The sequence below is a fragment of the Myotis lucifugus genome, unplaced genomic scaffold (assembly GCF_000147115.1).
Source record: "Myotis lucifugus unplaced genomic scaffold, Myoluc2.0 scaffold_9, whole genome shotgun sequence".
Lineage (NCBI taxonomy): Eukaryota > Metazoa > Chordata > Mammalia > Chiroptera > Vespertilionidae > Myotis > Myotis lucifugus.
This window is the reverse complement of record NW_005871057.1, coordinates 4,846,666-4,862,797: the sequence shown is the minus strand read 5'-3', so window position 1 is coordinate 4,862,797 and position 16,132 is coordinate 4,846,666. Positions and strand designations below refer to the sequence as shown.

At 40.8% G+C, this 16,132-nt stretch overlaps 1 protein-coding gene across 3 annotated transcripts in view; it reads right to left on the bottom strand.

Annotated features, from left to right (window-relative positions):
• Window positions 1-14,398, bottom strand: part of ACSS3 (acyl-CoA synthetase short chain family member 3) — a 151,477-nt gene extending 137,079 nt beyond the window's left edge. For 2 of the 3 annotated variants that reach the window (XM_006083970.3, XM_006083969.3), the window contains exon 1: window positions 13,366-14,395. In XM_006083970.3, the coding sequence (XP_006084032.1) occupies window positions 13,366-13,673 (308 nt within the window). In that variant the 5' untranslated portion in view covers window positions 13,674-14,395. Of the gene's footprint in view, window positions 1-13,365 lie in introns of all 3 variants that reach the window. The other variant, XM_023749760.1, reaches the window with a different exon arrangement.
• Window positions 14,399-16,132: the final 1,734 nt, after the last annotated feature.

Below are 16,132 nucleotides of genomic sequence, written 5' to 3'. Positions count from 1 at the left end.
GGCTACACAAAGGGATAAAATTAAATTGGTGGAGTCTTTTATCTGTTAAAGGATTCATTAGTTAGAGAACGGCTGCTGTTCACCAACTAAATGGTCCATACCACTCATGATTACTCTTCTTTTATTAAGCAGGTAAATGAAAACTATGTTATTACAAGCAGAAACACGTTTTTCCTTTGATGTATGACATTGTTCTTCAAAGTTATACACTGTCACTCTCATTCAATGCCTGGATTAGTGCCTGGCTCACAGAAGACATTTAATAAACATTTGCTGAATGAACAAGAGAAAGAAGGAAAGAATAAATGAGGGAACAAATAAGTTAATGAATGAATACATTTTCGAACCAAAAAAACTTTATTTTTATAAATATAACAGGTCAACAAATAGATATGCATGTATGTATGTATGCACATGACTTGACTTTAAATCTGTAACACCGGTATTATGAGAGGTATTAATTACAGGATTAGAGAGGAAATGTGACACAATTGGAAGATTATGCACTCCGAAGTCTAACAGGTCTGGCTTTTCATGCCAGATCTGCCACCTGCATGCCAAGTGAACACAAGCAAGTTACTTAACCCTTCCTAAATTCTTCTTTAAGAAACTATGTTCGTGCCCTGGCCAGTGTGGATCAGTTGGTTAGAGTATTATCCATACACCAAAAGGTCAAGGGTTTGATTCCTGGTCAGGGTGCTTACTGGAGGCAACTGATTGATGTTTTGCTCTCACATTAATGTTTCTCTCTCACTTCCTTTCTCTATAAATCAATAAAAACATATCCTCAGGAAAGGATTAAAAATAAAAAAATAAAAATAAAAATTTTTAAAGGAAGTATGTTCTTGAAAAGTTAAAAACTATGGTAAGGGATATTATTGTAGTTATTATTATCATAATAATATATTTTGTCTCCTATAACACCTTAACACACAAACACACACATATGCACACACACACAAACATATACATATAGAGTAAGATCAGCCTTGAGGATTTAAGAGATTTTAATGCAACAGTATTATTATTTCCATAAAATACAGTTTTTCAACTAACTAGATACTTAGTAAGAAAAAGCAAATCTTCCTGATTAAAGGTATTTTATTAATTATAAATTTTATATTAAATATTAAATAATATATTAATATAAAATTTATCTTAACATGAACATTAATCCTTTTATAACTTCATTAAATTAAGATACAATTTTTATCAAATTATATCCACTAAGCCTATAATTACAGTCATATTTCAAACAGCTTTTGAACTATTTAAATAATGAGATGTTTATAGTAGACATATGTACAAGACCTTGAACAATTAAGACCCAACATTTTAAACTGACAATAAATTCAGCTTTATATATACATTTTTTAAATTCAAGCTTTTATCAGAATAAAATCAGCTTTTATTCCAAATAACATAAATATTAAGAGTGTTGTCATTTGTGGCAGTACCTAAATGTGTCCTAAAATAAATAATATTTTTATTATCAGATTGCTAACCCATTTTTTTCTTTTTTCATTGAAGAACAATTTACATATAATATTATATTAGTTTCAGGTGTGAAATATAATGATTTAATATTTGTATAATTGCTAAATCATCACCACAATAAATCTAGTTACTATCCATCATCATACCTCCTTACAATTTTCTTTCTTGTGATGAGGACTTTTAAGATTCACTCTCTTAGCAACTTTCAAATATGAACATCATGTTATATATTACATTCCCATGACTTATCCTATCTAATAATAGAGAAACATGGTAATTAGCCGTACCTCCGCTACCCTTCCCATTGGCTAATCAGGTCGATAGGCAAATTAAATGCCAGCCAAGATGGCGGCCGGCAGTCAGGCAGCTTGAATCAAACAGGAGGCTTGCTTGCTTCAGTGATGGAGGAAGCCAACGTTCCCCGCCTGCCTTGTCGGCCTCTGAGCTTGCAGTTTTAGGAAACATTGTTACAAATATAGAAGCTAAACAAAACCCCAGAAACCTGTTTTCAGCCAGCAGGGCTTCAGCCAGCAGGACCGCAACATTGTTTCAATTATAGAACAAACGCAGATCCCTGCTTTCAGCCAGCCGGGATCTCAGAGCTGGAGTGAGCAGGACCGCAACAGTGTTACAATTATAGAACCCAAACAAACCAGATACCTGCTTTCAGCAGCCGAGGCCTCAGAGCTGGAGCCAAGCCTCAGAGCTAAAGCTGGCCCAGAATAAAAAAAGAAAAGAAAAAAAGGAGAGCTTGGGAGCTTCAGTCACCCGCCAGCCTGAAAACGGCCCTCAGCCCCTCACCCAGACTGGCCAGGAACCCCAGTGGGGACCCCCAGCCTGAAGGGGGTGTGACCAGCTGCAAACAGCCATCATCCCCTCATCCAGGCTGGCCAGGCACCCCAGTGGGGACCCCCACCCTGATCCAGGATTCCCTTCAGGGCAAAACAGCCGGCCCCCACCCATGCACCAGGTCTCTATCCTATATAGTAAAAGGGTAATATGCCTCCCAGCACTGGGATCAGCGTGACAGGGGGCAGCGACCAAACCTCCTGATCGCCCTGCGGCTCTGTGTGTGACAGGGGGCGGGGCCACAACCTCCCTATCCGCCCTGCTCTGTTCCTGACAGGGGAAGGCGCCCCAACCCCCTGATCAGCCCTGCTCTTTGCCTGATAGGGGGTAGCTCCCCAACACCCTGATCGCCCTGCAGCTCTGTGTGTGATGGGGTGCGGCACCCCAACCCCCCCCCCATGGGCCCTGCTCTGTGTGTGACGGGGTAGAGCCATAACCTCCCCTATCCGCCCTACTCTGTGAGTGACAGGGGGGAGCTCCTCAACCCCCTGATCGGCCCTGCTCTATGCGTGACAAGGGGGAGCTCCTCAACCCCCTGATTGGCCCTGCTCTGTGCATGACAGGGGGAGCTCCCCAACCCCCTGATTGACCCTGCTCTGTGTGTGACAAGGGGTGGCGCCCCAACTCCCCAATCAGCCCTGCTCTGAGCCCGACCAGGGGCTGCACCTAGGAATTAGGCCTGCCCTCTGCCACCCAGGAGCAGGCCTAAGCCAGCAGGTCGTTATCTCCCGAGGGGTCCCAGACTTCGAGAGGGCACAGGCCAGGCTGAGGGACCCCCCTCCGCCCCCCCCCCGAGCGCACACATTTTTGTGCACCGGGCCTCTAGTTTATTTTTTAATTAGAAGTTTGAACCTTTTGATCCCTTCAGCCAATTCACCCAGCCCAGATCCCTCTTCCTCTCTGGCAATCACCAATCAGTTCTCTGTATCTGTAAACTTGTGTGTGTTTTTTTGTTTTGGTTTGGTTTGATTCATTTTTAGATCCAACATATAAGTGAAATCATATATTTGTCTTTCTTTTATCACTTTTATCAATAAAATTTGATATATTTGGTTAACATATGTACTACACAATAACAATCTAGTAACATGATATTGATCCAGCTCTTAAATCTGAAATTCTTAGAGTCTGAGATGTGCCAAAGAGACAACGTTTCCAATCAATACTCATATGGGTACTTGGTCTGTACCACAGAAGTAAAGTATTTCCCTCCTTGCAATATAAGTGTCTTTGGCTTGATGACTAAGAACCTATGCCAATGTAAAATATTCTCTACTACAACTTAAATATAAATTAGCTAAAAAGGAGCAAAGGGATCCAATTGCCTTATAATAAAACTTAGAGCCATGAAGATAAAGAGAATTTCCAACCCTTGGATGCTTTTATTCATGGGTCATTTTGGGTTCTGGAAGGATGGATAATTCAAGTAATAAGATGCAATTTATGTACAAATCAAGATTAAGGAAATGGATTAAGAAGGTTAATCTGAACATAGACCTATAAACCAGGAGGTCAGGTTTTGATTCCAGGTCAGGTCACATGCCTGGGTTGTGGGCTTAATCCCCAGTAGGGGTCATGCAGGCGGTAGCTGATCAATGATTCTCTCTCATCATTGATGTTTCTATCTCTCTCCCCCTCTCCCTTCCTCTCTGAAATCAATAAAAAATATTTTTTTTAAAAAAAGGTTAATCTGGATATGTTAAAGTTTTAAAATCAATTCAATTGATATACACAGTTATGTGCATTCCACTATAGAGATAACAGAGGTGACTGATCACTGCCCTTCCATGACCTCGTGGTGACTTGTTAAGTTACTGGTAAGACCAAAGCACTGTGGAACGTGAGCATTTACAGTGGATGTATAGTGACAACATGGAGATGCGTACTGAGCATTCTTTGCCAAACTAGCTTAAAGGGAAATAAGATTCAAGGTGATGTGCTTTTTACAAAAGAGGCATTTGTCAAGAAGACATGTGCAAGTTGACTCTGGGAAAACAATGAAGATATATTCCTCTAAAATGAGAGGAGGGTAGAAGACACATAGAAACATAAACAACAAATGAGGAGAAGGGAAGTTACATCTCTGATCAAACATTTTTAGAATCCTTACATTGTTCTCATTCTTCTGGACCTTCTAGGTCCTGACATCTAAACAGTCATATGACACCAGACAGAAGTTAAAAGTGTAGTTACAACTAAATACAGAAATTAAGCTATATGATGTGTCCCAACTAGGTTAAAAAATTAAGTCCACCATTATTCAACATGTGTTTTAGTTAACACAGCTATAAAAATGCATTTTTATCTGATAAGGTGTTGGGAGAATTGAAAGAAATATGCTTATATAATGTTAGTATAAGGCCTAACCCAGAGCAAGTGCCCAATAATCAGTAACTGCTATTATCATTGCCATGGTTGTTACTGTTGTTGTCATAATCATTATTGAGAGACAAGGCATCATCTTTAAGGAAAGGAATAGCTCAGTCATCAGCTAGAGAATAATCACATACAAGTATCCTCCCTAATCCAGTACAGATTCTGTAAATGTACCAAGTCTTTTGTGGCTGACCTCCTGAACACTCAACGGCAATACAGGAAAGTGAGAGAGCCCGCAACTCATTGTCCTTACACTGAATTTCAAAAAAATGAGCTGTTCATATTCAAACTAAGAAAGCTGTATGCAATATAATTCCTAAGAAACTCATCTCTGCACTGAACATATATAAATAATCCTGTCCACCTGCACTAGAATCAAGATGAAAAGCCATTAAAGAAAAACAGGAAAGAATATTATATGTGAATGCATTAAAAAATAAACAAACTCATTAACTTCCATAATTATAAAATTCAACAAGTTCTAATATTTTATTTTATTAGCAGATTGGAAGAAAGGAAAAATTTCAAATATTCATAAGTAGATGAGTTAATTAGGTTATTTATCACCATGTTCCCATAACAATAATATTAACGTATACTGTAAGCAATGAATAATGTGGTCATTACACATTTTCCTTAAGCCAAAAAACCAACAGAGCATTTTTTAAAATATACTTTATTGATTTTTTACAGAGAGGAAGGGAGAATGATAGAGAGTTAGAAACATTGATGAGAGAGAAACATCGATCAGCTGCCTCCTGCACACTCCCTACTGGGGATGTGCCCACAACCAAGGTACATGCCCTTGACTGGAATCGAACCTGGGACCCTTCAGTCCACAGGCTGATGCTCCATCCACTGAGCCAAACCGGTTAGGGCCAACAGAGCATTTTTACTAGAGGAGAATAATATTGTTTTCTACTGTCCAGGAAATATTTCTAAAGTAGGTAATAATTAGTATAAAGCCTTCCTCCCCTCCCCTTACCTTTGGGACTATTGTACATATTTTAAATATTTTGTATATAAAATATAATTTCCCCCCTCCCTCCAAAAAAACATACACATAAACCTCTTATTCTATATTTAATAGTGATATTTTCCAAATGTTACTAAGATGTAGATCTGGATTTTTTAAGTTGCTTTTAGTGGTTTCAATGGAGAAGGGGTAAGAAAAGAAAGAAAAACTAAAATTAACTGAGGCTATTGTTATAGCACAATATAATGTAGTACTTAGATAGAATCTAGATACTAAATTCAGGCTGCCTGGGTTGAAATCTTAGATCTGCTATTCAATAGTTTTATGAGCTTAGGCAAATAGCCTAAAGTCTCTGCATCTCTATTTTTACCCCTATTACATGAGAATAAAAACTGGCAAGGTTGTTATAAGTATTAAATAAATTAAAGCATTTAGCATTGTACCTGGTTCATAGCATGGATACAAATAAAGCTTAGCTCTTTTAACTATATGCTAGATGCTACTTCTGTACATTATTAGCACACTTAATCACTTTAAATATCCTATAGAGTTGTTATTTCTTCTCAATCAATAAGGACAATTGGATTCACTACAATAATAACCACAAACTTTCTGTAACTTGAAAAAACTATGTTCATTTCTCACTTATGCTTCACTGCGGGTTCAAGTGGACTCCCAAAGCATTGCCATCTATGCATTTCTGCTCAGCAATCCAGACTACTTCTCTGCTACACGTGCTTCCATAATGACTGTGACAGAATGGAGGGCACTAAGCATTGAAGCACTGACACGCCTTATTCCTCTAAGGGCCATAGCTAAGCTAATCACATAACCATGCTGATGTGGGGAAATTCTCTCTTCTCCTGTGCTCAGAAGTAGAGGAGAACAGATATTGCTGAACAATAATACCCGTCACAACCCGAATTTTATAATCCTATTTTATGATTATTTGAGGCAAGGTGCAATTCAAAGAGTGGAGCCAACATTTTAACCAACACATCAGATTTTCTCCACAAAAAATGATCCTCAACCTTTTTCTTCACTCACCAAAACAGGCTATCTGACAAATTTCCATTGGTAATAATAGTGGCAAACTTCATTCAGCCTGGATAAGGGGAGAGTTGTGAGGAAGGCTAAGTCAGGGCATTTGTGGTTAGAAAAGCACTTAACTCTCAATTGAGAATCAATGAAGCTCTATAAAAATAAGAAAAAGTGTAGAGAAAGCAAAGTGAGATTAGTGCAAAAGTAGACTTTTCTAAGCTCCAATACTTTCACTTAGTTATTTAGCTAATAGTCAATAATACCGATTTTATGTTCCTCCAGCTCCTAATTTTTTTTTTTAAATCAATCTATCATACTAAATTTTTTTTGCAAATACCTATATTGGTCATGTCCACAGAAGATACTTAGCATTCTGTCTTTATTCTTAATCTTCCCGTTTATTTTACTTAACTGATGTATCCATTTAGGAGAGAAATCTTGAAAGATTATACTTGGGAGATGTTATTCTAACATCAAAACCTAAGGAGAAAGTGCTCCGATTGTCCAGAGTTAGCTCTGAAGTCAAACACCTACAAGACTAGTTGCTCTTCTCCCACTTAGAGCAATTTGTATTTTAAATTAATAAAATTCACTATTTAATACTTAAAAGTCATAAATGAAACTCTAACTTAGAATTTGAAAGAGTTCTTTTTTAGCTATTCTAAGCTGTCAACTGGACTATTTCAAACTCAAAACTTCAACTTCAACTTCCCTAGATATTATAATAGTACCTCTCCTTGCTACATTAGTACACTCTCTCTTACATCCGTTAGCCACAATGCCAGTGAAAGCAAATACAATTAAACCTTTTATAACAAGTTCTCTATCCGCATAGTTTAGATCAAGAAGTTGAGTTCCACGTTCAGATATGCTTCCTAAAACCATAATTTTAAGAGGTTACTACAACATTTATATATATATATATATTCACAAAGATGCCTTGGTTTCCCACACGTTTCTCTTGCAAATGTAACACCACACTGAAAAGTAATGCTCTCCTTCATGAAGTTGCTGCTTTTTGCTTATGAAAGTGGAATTTTATTTTATTTCTTTTTTAAGAAAGAGGAAGAGGAGGAGAGGGAGGAAATGACTGGAACCACTGGATTTCTTTCTCAATGACAGTATGTGGCATGAACAAAGGAAAAGTAAGCCACCTTCCAGGAGGTGCTCAGAGCTTGACTTTCCCCCACACCTGGTCGTGGATTGGTAGCAGCTGCTTGAATTTCCATTGTCCATTGATTGTGGCCTTTGTCAGGCAATCCACCCTTGCTTATGTAATTGCAGCATTCCTGCAGTTCGCTCTGTTCTGTCCTGAAGGCTCAGTTGCAGGACAGGCTGAGAAAATTAGATACAGCAGAGCAAAAAGCTGCTGACCTTCAGAAACAAAATGAGGCCCGTCTTTTACAACTGTTCTTTTTGATGAGTAGTGTATTTCCAACAGGTCATTTTCACGCTGACCATGTGTCTTCTAAAAATATAATAATGTTATGTTTAAGTTTAGATATACCTATACTGTACATAATATTATGAATAAATTCATTTCCTGCAGTGGTTCTCAACCTTCCTAATGTCACGAACCTTTAATACAGTTCCTCATGTTGTGGTGACCCCCAACCATAAAATTATTTTCGTTGCTAATTCATAACTGTAATTTTGCTACTGTTATGAATTGTAATGTAAATATCTGATATGCTATATGTGTTTTCCGATGGTCGCAACCCACAGGTTGAGAACCGCTGCTAGAGTTTGTCAAAAAGGGGCAAGTCTTCATCCTTAGATAAAACTCTGACCTTCAAAAGAATTAAATATAACTATATAAAATCTGAAACATATAAAGGAATTTCTCAGAATCTTACTAAGGCTTTAAAAAAGACTGAATTTCCCTAACAGTTGAATGTGCCTGAGTAATTGTTTGCCAAAGAACCAAAATTCAGTAGGGGAATTAAATTACTTCTGGTTATATAAAATTCACATTATATTTTATTTATTTTTTTTCCTTTTAAACAATGTCAAACTCATAGAAAAGTTCCAAGTACAAGATAAAGAAGTTTTCCCCTCTGAACAACTTACCAACATGTTGCCTGGCAACCTTAGAATAATTGAACAAATATTATTTCACCCCTTTCTCACGGTCTCTTCTTCCCTGTCAATCTCACAATCAAATGTTTAGCTATCTAGCTGAATAGCTATAACAGGAGCATATAGATCTGCTGAGTCGTTCTTTATTCCATCTTTTAAACGTCCATCTTGTTTCTTTCATGAACTTCTAGTATCTAAAGAAAAATATAATAATAAGCCACAAAGTTCAACTTGCAAAAACAGGGAGCCCTGCTGATGAGGAATAGTTTCAAATAAGCAAAATTCCCTTTATTCCTGTTTCACAGATTTTTTCTCACTTCTGCCTTTGGACATGGGTTTCTCCTAAATGGGGCAGAGGAGAAAAGTAAAGAGAGTGAGGAAACTATCTTTTAGGGAACCTGGGCACCTTCACAATCTCTTATTCTATTTCCCTTAGGTCACTGTCAAATACATCCATGTGTTTACCTATCATCAGTTCACTCTGAAATGCACTGTTCTGGCTTTAGCCTTCATCTCTCCATTGATATCACATTATTAAAAGTCACTGATGATTTCTGAGTCAAAACTGATCTTTCAATCCTCAATAGCCTCAAAACAACTCTAGAGCCCATGACCTCTATGGACTTCCCCTTCTTTTACCTCTCCTCTTTCTCATACTCCATGACACAAAAATACCCTGCTCTTGCTTCTACTTCTTTGAACAAGTCCCAACCATTCCACAGTATTTTTCCTCCTCTTTGTCTCCCTACACTCAACATCCACCAGGCTTTAACTCTCATCTCTTTGCAATTTATAGTCAAAACCAAAATTCTACATCAATTCCCTCTTACATTTTCAACTGATTATCTTTAATTTCTCAATCAATTCCTCCACTTTGACTTTTGACTCATATTCTTGCAGTGATCACAACTTCTTTTCTTCCCTGAACCCCAGCCAGCCAGTCACTATGTCTAATTTTGCCTGGAACAGCAGCTACTCAGTTCCAGCCAAGTGTTACCAAAAAATGCTGACCCACTGCTGACAGATGGTCCGCTTTTTGTTTTCTTTTCAGAAGTCCAAAATGTGACTTGTTAAAGGAAATTTAAATTTTAGATGAGATCTTCCAATGTTTAAATACTGATAACTAATTTTTATAAACAAACAAAAAATATCCAGCATCTGGATCAAACAAAACCTATCTGCAGTCTGTCAGATTGTGACTTACAGCCTGAGGGTGAATGCAAATGCCTTAGCATGCTTTCTGAGTCTTCTTAAACCATCCTGAAACTACCTTCTGAATTCCATTACCAGTAATTCAAAATAACCACTACAAGCTAACTGTTTTGGTATACTATATATACTCCAAGCACACTTGGTTCTTTCATAGCTCCATGCCTTTGCCATGTTTGTTCCCCAGATTAAAAAAAAAATTTTTTTTTCCTTAAGTCCCGCTTTATGATCAGTTCAAAAGCTACCATTTCTCTGAAAACTTTCTGAACCACATCAGCTTATGAGACTATCTCTCCCATAGTCTAAAGACATTAATACCCAGTACTGTGTGCCAGGCACAGTCCTGGACATTTTATAAGCTCCCTTCCCCGACACAATCCTAAGAAATTGATACTAACATTATGAAAATGTTGAAGAAGGCCCAAGGTAAGTGGCAGAGCTGGGGTTGTAACTTCACAGAAACTCCATGATCCTTTCTCCTTTAAACTTTTCTCCTTTCTGTCCAAGTCCACTCCCTTCCTTAATCATTAAGTCCTTAGGACATCACATTCTGTTCAGTATTAATGTGTCTTAAGAGCAAAGCCTCAGGTCTGTTGACCACAAAACAGAGTTTCCTTCAAAGTAAAGATAGCATCTTGACTTCATTGAGTTTCAGTCCCAGGCCCATGAACGCAGAAAGACCCTATCCTAACTGGACCACAGCCTCAGGAAACCAGGCAGAACATCAGCACCTGACACAATGATCGCTTCCTCCCTTTCCTGGTCCCCGCCAATCAGTAGAACCAGGATCCCAACTCCTTTAACCACCATGATTAATGATTTTTCCCCTATATCACCCATGCCCTGGAAGCCATTGGGGAGCCAGATCTTTGAACATTAGTTTACCTGAGACTCCAAGCTTGGCACCATTTCCTCAACTAATACTTTACTTTCTTGGCTGCAAACTCCTCTTGTGTTTGATTGCACTTTAATGTGCTCAAATAGACCCATTTAGTCTGGTAACAGGGTTGAACTAAAAGCTGCCTTGTTCTAGTGCAAAAAGAGTAGGACACTCATGTTTTAATCACATTATATGACATGTGTTATGTGAGAGGAAAAAAAAATGTTCAAATCCTTAACATGACTCCTTAGACCACTAGGAATATGGCTCTCTTCTTCCATTTCTTGATAATTTTCCTGTCATTCCTTAAGCCTCAGCCACATTAGCCTGCTTTCAGTTTTATAGAATTTACTGAGCTATTATATAACTCAAGGCCTTTGCCAATGCTGTTTTCATAGTCTGGAATGGTCCTCCCCTCTTCTCACATCTAATCCTTATTATTCATTGTGAACCACTTTTAAAGATTTCCTCAAGACTCTGTTTTTTCAGTAGTGTTTGACTGAATAGTAGTGTTAGAATAATATTATTTGACTAAATAACATCATTCAGTTGTCGTCCTTTCTCCTCCATGTATGCTTGGCCACTGCCTTATGTTTGGCCCTTGTTTTTGTTTGGACTGTCCCAGTGACTTCTTGAGTTCTTTGCACTGTTATGGAAGAGATGGTCACATAAATCATTTCAGTACCATGCGTTATGACAGAACTTTGAGAACACACTCTTAGGGGAGGAAATAATCTGTGTTTTGATCTAAGAAACACTAGAATGTTTCTTAAACATTCCTAAAATAATTATGGTATGAGTGCAAAATACCTATTCTTCCTTTAACTTTTACAGGGTCTATTTCAGGGGTCCTCAAACTTTTTAAACGGGAGAGCCAGTTCACTGTCCCTCAGACCGTTGGAGGGCTGGACTATAGTTTAAAATAAAACTATGAACAAATTCCTATGCACACTGCACATATCTTATTTTGAAGTAAAAAAACAAAACGGGAACAAATACAATATTTGTATTTGCATGTGGCCCGCGGGCTGTAGTTTGAGGACCCCTGGTCTATTTCATTCAAGTCAGGGTCTTAACTCTTTATTTAGTTAATCCTCATACTATTTCTACATTTATATATATGAAAATTGAAGCACAGAGAGATTAAGTAACATGCCTGGGAACACACAGCCAGTAACTGCAAAAGCCAGGACTCAAACCCAATATTCTGGTTCCAGCTCTCAATCATCATGATTCCCAAAAAGCGGGGCCACGTATTACTCATTGGTGTATAGGTCATTGCCAGGCATGTAAAAGAGGATGAGTCAAACACTACCGTCAAAATAAGAACTGGAAGAGGAAAGGCCCTCAGATTCTAAAGGGAAAACCATGCAAACATTTTCAAACAGGACAGGACAGGGTAGGGTGGCAACACAGATCTGCCCTGGTCCACTTACCCTTCCCCACTCCAGGTTCCCCGCCTTCAACAAGGAGACATTTGTCAGATGCAAACCTGACCATGTCCTTTTGCCCATCTCACTGCTGGGAACTTGGAAATGGGAAACCTTCTTGCAGTGCTACTAAAACTCTTTCAGGAAACATTGCTCCCTAATGGCTGGCAGAGGAGAGCAACCACAGTCATACCAGTGCGGCGCATGTCCCAAAAGTTAATCACCACTCTCACTTCTCACAGTCTGTGTCTCACCCTTACTATTCTAGCAAGTTGGTGTTTATTCTATAAAGTATCTCTGACTGTTGTAATATAAAAAAATGTTTATAACTACTTATAATTGCCGCTCTAGAAGAAAAGCCTTTGCTCCTACCATGATTTCTAGCAACACCTGGCCTCTATCTGCATTCTTTCTGGGCACTCCCATACTCCAGCTTCACACACAGAACAGGGCTACGGAGCTCCTGGCCATGACACATAAAACCCTTCCGACCCAGCCCTGACTGACAGCCCCTCTCCCACCTCTTCAGCTAACACAATCAGAAGCAGTCCAATTTCAACCTGATTTCCAGCTCCTGGTCTTTAAGACTTAGGTACTTGAGGACTTTGAGAAGACATACCCACCCAACCCTACTTGGGTGTGAATTTACTGAATGACTATCCCCTTCTTCCCACGGCTACTTAGCCATATGTCCCTAGTTTAATAGAGTGCTTGCATTTGTTTACATGGCTTTCTCCCATGTTAGGCTGTGCTGTTCCTGGAGACAGGCCCTTGATTTAATCAGTTTAACACCCCAGTGCCGCGCAGAGCCCTGCCATACAGGTAAACTGTCTACAGGAAACTGGACTCACAATAGATAACCGACTTCCTCAAGAGTAGGCAAGAAAGCTGTGAAACTGAAATTAAACACAAACTGAAGGGTCTGAGCACACATCTCCAGTCTCGATTTCCACCCCTAATAGAACTCCAGGTTCCCCGTGCAGGGAACGTCGCGGCCAGAGATCGGGGTGGGCAAAGTAGTCACTCACCAGCTGGTGGAAGGGTGTCTGTTCTCCAGCGTTTTGGTCCAGGGCTTGTACCAGCTGATCTGCTCCGCGGCTTTGCCCCAGAACCCATCGGGGTCCGCCACCGAGGCCGCGAAGTGGGTCTTGTACTCGCCGCCACCGCCCGAGGAAAGCGCGCGGCAGCCGCGGCCCCCGAGGGCGCTCCGCGGACCCGGGGCCACGTACGCCCTGCGGGCCGGGCCGGCTCCCCGAGCCTGGGAGGACCCGGGCAGGGGTCCCCCGAGCCCTCCGGCGCCGGTGACTTTGCGGCACTGCAGCCAAGACGGCTTCATCGCCGCTAGCTGCCCCCGCCCCCTGCAGGACCTGCGATCTGCTGCCCCCGAATGCACTTCGCAGGCGACGATCAGGGTGCTGGAGGCTCCCTGGGGCCCGAGGGCAGCAGGCGGGAGGCGGGGGCTAATGGCGAGGTGAGTCGCAGCCTAGGAGTTTGGAAGTCACACTAGAGTCGCCGGGAAAAACCGACCTGGAGCCGCGGAAGAAGCAACAGGCTGGAGTGGGGGTGGGGGTGGGGGTCGGAGAGTGAGACTGGGGGAGAGGGGAGGCGTCACTGTGTCCTTGCGCGTGGTGACGGCGGCCCTGCAAGAAATCCAACCTCTCCAAGCATTGCCCACTTCGCGGTTCCCAGGAACAGCGCCCTCAAACTGCAGCACGGCCTCCCTTCTCTCTCGCACAGAGCCCCTGGGATGAGGCCCATGGGCCCATCCCACTCTCAATTTTCAGGCAAACAAGTTGTGCCCAGCGTCTCTGGGCAAATCTCTGGCGAGCGAGCTGGTGCTGGAGGCGGCCTCGCCGCTGGCCTGCAGCGGAAGCCAGCAACCCCGGGGTATGCGGCGAGGCCCCTGAAGTGTGCACTTTAGTTATGTGTTGATTCAACTCAACTCAATCGCTGATTATTAACAACACAAGCGGCTCCAGGGCAAAGACTGCTCCAGGATTTCCTAGCAGCTGAGAGAGTAGGAGGAGTGGTAGGAGGTTTTGCGGGCAGAATTGGGAAATGCTTCCTGGGGGTGAATGACAGGCCTCTGGGGTAGTTAACCCCACTGAGATAAGGGCTTCACTCCCCACCGGACCAGAAGCAAAAAGAAGAATGGACTTGTTACATTTCCTCCCTACCAATTTGCCTCTTTGGAGTTTCTGTGGACCTTTTATTGATAAGGAAAAATAAAAATGAAGACCTGATGAAAAGAGAAAAAGAGGAAGCTGAAGAAAATTAAGAGAAAGGCGATATAAAGTAGTACCTGGGTTTACCATTCTTCAAGCTCCTTCCCTGTTTTTTACATGTTAGTGAAATTCATGTGCGGTCTCATTTGCCTTAGGAGTATGCCAAGCACGTTCCATTTTGGTGTGGCAGTATTTTCTGTTTTAAATGAAAGATGTGCATTTCCAAATCTGAAGTGAGAAAGAGTGGAATGCCCCTGGCCCTAGAAAGGATTATAAACCTGAGAAGTGGTAAACAGATTATTCTGCAGGAAAAGATAAGGGTTAAGCAGAACAGAGATAAATCTATTGCAAAATAAACAAGAATCTTTAGCCACCTGGGCTATTTCCTTTCAACTGAGAAACCAGGCACTAGACTTTCCTGACTCCTACAGAGTACTTTATTCCTTCTAATAGCCTCAAATCAAAATGATTTCCAATAACAGAAGACACTTGTCACCACATGAATCCAGAGAAAGTTACAAAGCTTTGTAACCTCCTGGCTCCCTCCTTTCCTCTGCCCAGTTGCTTAATGCTGCTCTCTGGTATACAAGATCCCCTGATGCCAAAGTATTCCCTATTGTATTACAATGATGTCCACCTTAGCATTTGCTTAACAAATATGTGAGCACCTACACAGCAAGGTAAGGTTGATTGGGGGAACTGTCAAGGAAGGGAGTAGACAATTATTGACCTACTGTGTGTATACACTGCATTCCCACTTTCAAATATGCTAGCCCCTCTGATTCTCAAAAGAGTACTAAGAAGTGGAAACTAGCCCTGACCGGTTTGGCTCATTGGATACAGCGTCAGCCTGTGGACTCAAGGGTCCCAGGTTCGATTCCAGTGAAGGGCATGTACCTTGGTTGCCAACACATACCCAGTGGGGAGTGTGCAGGAGGCAGCTGATCAATGTTTCTCTCTCATCGATGTTTCTGGCTCTCTATCCCTCTCCCTTCCTCTGTAAAAAATCAATAAAATCTATTTAAAGAAAAAAAAAGTGGAAACTATAATCCTCACCCCCACGTTTACAAATGGAGCTTAACCTGCTCAAGGTCATGCAGCTACCAAGCCAAACAGGATTCAAACCTGTTGATGCGCAGAGCAACCCAGCCACCTAGTGAGGCATGTGTGCCATGAGACGGACCACCACTGTCTCAAGGTGGAGGCGTTGCTCAGGGACAGTCTACTTCAGTCCTGTCACTCACCCCAGCACACTGTACAAATATTACCATTTTCTCTGTGGTCTCTGACTTTAATAAGATGGGGAATCTGATTCCAAAGTCCAGGATTTTACCACCAGGCTGCTTTTCTTTTTATTTTAAAACATTAGACTTCCAATAAAATATGACAAATTGAATGCCCAGATGTATTTTTCTTCATCTAGAAACCCTACTGAAAAAGAATAAAAACCCCACAAAAACAGAGCGCAGAAGAGAATAAACCAAATGGGAGAACGGAAAAGAAAGGCGGGTTTTTCGTCTGTGACTTAAAAAGAGAAGCGGGTGCTGAATTTAACTGCTTTTAGAGGAGA